Below are 6751 nucleotides of genomic sequence, written 5' to 3' on the forward strand. Positions count from 1 at the left end.
CTCTCTCGATTTATATACTAGTTAAATCAAGTTTAGATCGTATTTTTTTAGTATATAATATTTAAAAAATAAGTATTAATAAATTTAAAAATTATATTTAATTTAAGATATATTTCACGCTTTTATTAAATCAAAATAAGAGTTACAATAAAAAAATATGTATTACTTACATGTCTACTATTGGTCTTCGGCTTCTTTGATTTATTCATATCATGATTTATATAATAAAAATTCTATAAATTATTATGAAAAATAAATTCAAAATGAAAAATTAAAATTTTAAAAGTAGGTTGAAAAATCAGCGTACTACTATAAATAAATTTTTTTTAAGAATAAATTTTTGAAATATATTAGATATTTACTCTTAAAAAATATTAAATACTTTTAAGGAAATTTTTTAGTTAACATTAAAAAAAGTTAAATATATATATAATTAACAAAACATTATAATAATATAATAATATTTCAAATTAAAGAATAATTAAAATATTAATTTATTAAATGCATGTTTATTATTATGTATGGTGTAAAGATATTACCATTCTATTTTAAAATCCTACTTCTAAAAGAGGAGTGAGATAGTGATACCTAAAACTTACTTAATCTGTTTGGCAGTTATGATAAAGACAACCTCAAAAAGATGAGCAGTTGCGTGACGTACACTGAGAATTTGATTTTTAAGGGCGTCAATTTATTGATTCCAACTGATTTGTTATATTAAGTTAATGCGTGTTTCAACGAGGACATGTTCAGACAAATTTTTATAAATATTTTAAGTGAGCAATAAAATAGTTTTATTAAGTGGAAATGAATTCTAAAATAAAAATGAAAGAAAAGTTATACAAGAAACCTTTTTTAACTTATTTTTTAAAATACTTAATAAAAGATTAGTTCAAACGTGTGGTATGAATTATATTTTCCATATAGTGAATTTTATTTTTTTAATTTAGGGAGATTATTTTAATTTCAAGCAATAAAAGATATATTAAGCAAACCGTTGTCTTGATCCAATTGTTGGACTTGTCAAATTTACGACCACAGAACTTGACTAATTTCTTCCTGCACCCCATCATTCTTCTTCATGTAGGTCATTAAATAGGTGAAATGACGAAAAGGATCCTAAGAGATTTTAAATAAATTCTATCGCAGTAGTACTCCCTCCCTCTCTTGTACATTTTTTTTACACTAATAACACTTCATTCATTAATAACTGTTGAGCAATAGAATGAAACGTAATAAAAATACTGAAATCCAATAGTATAGAAATCCAATACTGAAATTTGGACTGGTTGTTAACAACATTTTACATCCTACCAATGAAGTATTATTAGTTTTATCAGCAACATTGATTCTCAAACTGAACACATCTTTCTATGAAATCATTCCAGACAAGTTAAGTTCAAATTGCCTAATTTTAGATGTTTAATTTATTTTACATCCATCAACTATCTATTTAAGTGAGTCCAATTCATTCAAACTAATCCAACTTTAACTAACATTCTTCTGGTTAAACATGATAAAAACGAGATTGGTTGACGAGTTAGAATTTTGCTAATCTAATCCAGTCCAACTTTTAGTGAATGAGGTATACTCAGTCAGCTTCCTTTAGGTATATAAATTTAAAATTAACAACAACAATAGTAAAAATTATTAAACATGATTAAAGCAACCTGTATTTTCACAATAACAAAGTAAAAAAAATTATAATAACAAGTGTTATACATTAAAAAAATGTGTTATTAATTAATTATTATTATTAAATAATACAATTAAGAGAATAATAGAAAACGAGAAAAAGAATGTTTTTAAACATTTAAATTTATCTTTTCTATTTATACTCTGCATGAGATATTAAAAAAACAGTTAAAAATGATTAAATATAAAAAAAAAATTGATTAAAACTTTTATTGAAGGTTAGTCAATAAAAGTTAGTGATTAAATATAAAATAGTTGACTTCGAAAATTATTTTTAAACAATCATACATTCCAAATCCGAGTTATTAGTATATTTATTGGTAACATTTTTGGCACTATATATATATATATATATATATATATATATAAATTTCTTTTAAACGCAAAGGCTCATAAGATACTTGGTTAAACGTCATAAAAGTACAGAAAATATGCTCCTACGGGCTCAATGGGATACTTAAATGACATTAAGTTGTAACTGCCATACAGACCAGACCAGACCACACATAAAAATCGAAGTCAAACATTGAAGTCATGGACGAAACTTAATATACAATGGGAGGCCAAACGAAAAACTACATGGAACGAAAAGGAAAAATATTTTCAACTAACGAGACAAAATCTATTTTTTTTTTCTACTGCACTAAAGAATCTTTCACTTGCACCAATAACCCAGAGTTAAGGACACACCAGGCCAGAGGACACAATCAGTGAATTGCCGTTCCAGTAAACTCCTTAGTTTCCAAATCGACCTCTTCCCCATGGGATCCTCCTATTTCCATTTCCATTGCGCTGCACAGCATTATTCTGCATCGACAGAACTCTCATTCTTTGCTCCTTCATGTTAGCAAACAGCGAATCCAGCGTCTGAGGCTTTTGCTTTGGCATTATATCAACATTCGCCAGATGCTTCTGAGGTGAAGGAATTGGTTGGTGCTACAAATTTACGAAAGCAAGATATTAGATTACAGAACGAACAGATAAATAGAAACATCAATCTTAAACTCACAGAATACAAGTTAGAAAACATAAACTAGTAAAGAAATACCTTAGCAGCAAAGCCTCCATTAACAGCCCTTCTCTGACCTACCGGAACTCGAAATCTGCACCAAAAAAAAGTAGAGTGTAATCCAGGTGGGGAAGTAAAAAAAATTCAAAGTACTCCATCAATCAGTGAGAAACATCAGGAAGTCCAGCTCGACGAACTATCATTGTAAACCAAACAGACATCACTCAGTAATCTCTATTACTAGAGAAGTTGGGTCACTTACCATCGATCCTAGCTATATCCAACTATAAAGAAAGAAGAAAGTAATTTAAGCAAATAGACAACACTGGTCACATAGTTGAAGAACATCTCAAGTGTCAGTGAACAACTTTCATATTTTCCACATAAACCAGCCAGTTGAGACATCATCTTGCCATTGTACTAGCACCCAACAACTTATACTGCTGTATTAAACTTACTATAACCCAGAAATGGATATTACCATGGAGGCTGTCGTATATGCATATAGAGCACTTAAGAATTTAAAGCTTCCACAAGTATAATATCAGTGTTAAGTAGCAAGAAAATTTATCTGCACGGTGACAAGTATAGCATTTCTTCATCAGCAAACCACTGTATGACACCTTTGCAATGGACTAAAAGCTCCAAACAAATATTCAAAGAGTGATCGCCACACCCAGAAGAACTACCCATCGATTTACTTGAATGCCAATAACAAAATGTTTCCATCAATACCAAATCCGTGAAGAGTCCATCGTCATAACTTGTTTCTTCTTAATCCCACGAGAATGAACAGAGTTCTTTTCAATTCTGTGGCCAATGGCTGAAAAACTATCTTAGGACAATGAGTCAACACAAAAATATTAAAGTAGCTTGTTGCAATTTATGGAGGACCCCTACAGAAAAAATGATCCGTAATTTGCATTTCAGTGGGCGAATACTTCCAATATTAGCTTAACTTGGAGAAATCATCAGGTGATTGACCCAATATCATTTCAAAGTGGAGAAATTTTATAGCAAACAGATAGGTCAGCAAGAATCACAGCCCAACCACAAGGGATAGTGAAAGGCAATAAAAAGGTCGCAATTCTCACAATGAAGAAGCCTAAAGGAGACTGACCATAAATGTAATGCTTAGATGAGTCCATCCAATCAAAATGGTTAATTCCCAAAAAAAAAACATGCTAGTTACTTAGTGCCACAATCACTACACTCGCTTCTAAACAACTGAAATAGTGTATTGTTGTTTTTTTCCACGTGAGTCACCACTAACTATAGATAATTAATTGTCCCAACATTTTGTGCATGTGGCAGTACAGCAGTGCCCTTCGCCACACTAGGATGAGACACTTGATAAATAATGATATGCTATCTTTTCTAGCAATGTGTTCCACTGGACCAGACTCCATTTAACTAGTAACCCATTTGCATCACCAGCTAACTCAACCAATATAGCTCCAAATATCTAGCATGAACATCGTCGGTAACATTCAACATAACCCACTCAAACCACGCAGGAGTTTAGACAATAGTTTTATGAGATTATAATGCAACATTCAATTCAGACCCAAAACATAGCTGGCTTGAATTCATGATGTGTAACTCGCTCCATTTGACGAGAAAAAAAATCTTAGATATATGGAAGGCAGAATGAGTTGGGCCATGCTTTACCTGCAAAATCATTTTACAATTTAAGAATGCCACAACAACACACACTATCATCATGCAGGGTTAATGTTCACAGTAAAGAGACATCATAATAAAGTTGAAGATAAATACCTTGTTTTGTTCCAGTTGGACACCCTATTACGGTTAGGAACTCTATTCTGCAGAGGAGCAATAGCAGCTTTTCGTGCAACTTCAACTGCAGCAGGAAATTGGTTCCCCTGGAAATTAGACCTTCTTTTTGCAATAGCCCCCTGATAACAGTATATAAAAACAAAACAAAATTAGATAAGTACATGGGCAAAGAATATAAGAACTTCAAATAACTATGTCTTCAGAAACCAATGCACCTGTCTAATAGATGATCTTGATTCCATATAACGCTTGACCTTTGCAGACTTATCTTGAGTGAAATTGTTTGCAAACTTCTGAGTTTTGTTCTGTAAGGTTATAAGAAGAAAGTGAAACGGTAACCTCCACAAATATTTCAAAGCAAAAACACAAAAAGTGGAAAACAATTTTCCAAAACAAAAACCTACCGGAACTCTTCTTTGCTTCTTATTCTTCGGATTTTTAGACATTTTGATTATGTCATCTATCAATATCAAAGAATGATATATATTAGATATGTCAGAAAGAGTGAGAAGAAAAGCCATCACACAAAAGGTTCTTTTAAGCACACACCTAGTGTCATGTCCATCTTCTTTTCTGTAAGCGCAATTGCCTCGGTAGTAAGAGGTTTGGCTGCCATCTAGTACTGTACGAAGAAATTTAGTTTAAAACAAACAAAATATCCGTTAAAATAATAACTTAAACATCATCAACCAAACAACAAAACCACCTGGCAAGAAGTTTATAATACAAGACCAGTTACAAAAGAACATAGGGTTTGTCAAGAATTTAATTCAGGATTTCTCAAGAAATAGTAAAGAAGCAACAAACATCGAGTGCATGCGACATTAATCATCACAAGGAAGAAAAATAGGGCAAAAGGAATCAATAAATACCCTAAATACACGAAAATGAGCAAGTAACACGTTCCGCTATGGTATTCTAAAATAAACTGAACACATAATTAAATCGTGAAATAAAAATCAACAGAGATAACAGAACAAATCATCGCGATGCCTCCTCCACGACACCGTCAGAAAAACCCTAATATCAATAATTACACATCCATGACTCTTCACAAATGTAAAAAGATTATCATTCTCTCGGAACGAATTTTCTATTAAAAAAACATATATCCGATTCATAGCAAAATTATAAAGTGAGATTTCAACTTTTTAGGAGAACGATGTGTGCAGAAAAGCAAAAGGTTAGATGGAAGAGACTTACTCTTGTGCGATGGTGGAATTCAACAACTGAGGAAGAGTGGCAATCGAAGTTTGTTAGGGTTTTCGTCGGCACTGAAACGCAGCGAAAAGAATACAGAAAAAGGGGAAGAACGAAAAAACAAGGTGAAGGGTTCCGAAAAGAAGAGGATGCGATATTTATGCTATGTAGATGCAGATTCGCGTTATGGGGTTCCTTAGAAACAAGGGTTTTGAATATTATTATTACCCACCCCAATTAAAACTAGGGTTATATTAAGGATTAATTGGGTCTTAACCACAATTTTCCTTCTCTATTTTTGGATTGATTACTCTGTCCTCCGCTAATTTTTAATATTACTATAGAAAGAAATTAGAAAAAAAGTGTATATTTAAAGAAAACTATTATTATATTGCTATATAAATTCTCACCAAAATAAATAAACTTTTATAATAAACTAAGGAAAAATAATTAAGGAAATGTTATTAAATTTTACGAAATGTGAGATTGATTTGATTTCATAGTAATTGAGAAAATATATTTAAATTACTTGAAAATAAATTTGTTTTCAAGATAGCATCTATATCAATGTATAATGAAGATTTTTTATTATACTGTTTTTTTATTGAGAAATTTATTCTTATTTTATGTTTTTTTATTAATATTAGTAGTTAAATTACATGACTTAAAAAAATTTAGAGAATTTGAATGTTATATAATATTTAGGATCTGTCAATAATCTAAATAAAAGATGAATTGTATGTAAAGTGATATTCAAAATAAAATAAAATATTATTATTAGTATGTTTATATTAAAAATATGAATTTATAATTTATTTTAATAAACATGAATATATTATATTTATATATAAAAATAATTTTCTTTATGATTGATTTATATAATTTTGTTTTGTTTTGAAAACGATTTTTTTGGATGGTTAAGTATTTTGCCAAACAAAATTATATTATAAAAATAAGTATATATAAATTATTTATCTTTTCTATTTCTTCTGCTAGTGTCTCACCAAACAAATTTTTATTTTTTATTCCACTTTCATTATGCTTTTT

General features: G+C 30.1%; 1 protein-coding gene across 3 annotated transcripts; it reads right to left on the reverse strand.

The window, feature by feature from the left end:
• Positions 1-2133: 2133 nt before the first annotated feature.
• LOC137811476 (uncharacterized) lies at positions 2134-6013 on the reverse strand. 3 transcript variants are annotated; one of them, XR_016518650.1, is made up of 8 exons: positions 5708-5914; positions 5054-5126; positions 4909-4964; positions 4720-4809; positions 4484-4623; positions 3186-4375; positions 2744-2798; positions 2134-2631 (listed from the first exon to the last, which is right to left on the reverse strand). XR_016518650.1 is itself a non-coding variant. In XM_068613254.2 (7 exons), the coding sequence occupies exons 2-7, from the start codon at positions 5118-5120 to the stop codon at positions 2431-2433; spliced, it is 609 nt and encodes a 202-aa protein (XP_068469355.1). In that variant the 5' UTR covers positions 5121-5126; positions 5708-5939; the 3' UTR covers positions 2134-2430. The 3 variants fall into 3 exon arrangements, 1 of the variants encoding a protein (XP_068469355.1); XR_016518649.1 differs by having other exon boundaries at positions 2744-4375; positions 5708-6013; XM_068613254.2 differs by lacking the exon at positions 3186-4375 and having other exon boundaries at positions 5708-5939.
• Between the last annotated feature and the right edge of the window lie 738 nt (positions 6014-6751).

The sequence above is a fragment of the Phaseolus vulgaris genome, chromosome 2 (assembly GCF_051622355.1).
Source record: "Phaseolus vulgaris cultivar YP4 chromosome 2, ASM5162235v1, whole genome shotgun sequence".
Classification (NCBI taxonomy): Eukaryota; Viridiplantae; Streptophyta; class Magnoliopsida; order Fabales; family Fabaceae; genus Phaseolus; species Phaseolus vulgaris.

Bases quoted from the DNA above. Each gene is read 5' to 3' on its own strand.
- LOC137811476 (XM_068613254.2), bottom strand. From the start codon at position 5,120: ATGGCAGCCAAACCTCTTACTACCGAGGCAATTGCGCTTACAGAAAAG. The intron at 4,810-4,908 runs GTAGGTTTTTGT...ATAACCTTACAG, and splicing joins AGAAGCAAAGAAGAGTTCCG to AACAAAACTCAGAAGTTTGC. The intron at 2,632-2,743 runs GTATTTCTTTAC...GTAAATTTGTAG, and splicing joins ATGGAGGCTTTGCTGCTAAG to CACCAACCAATTCCTTCACC.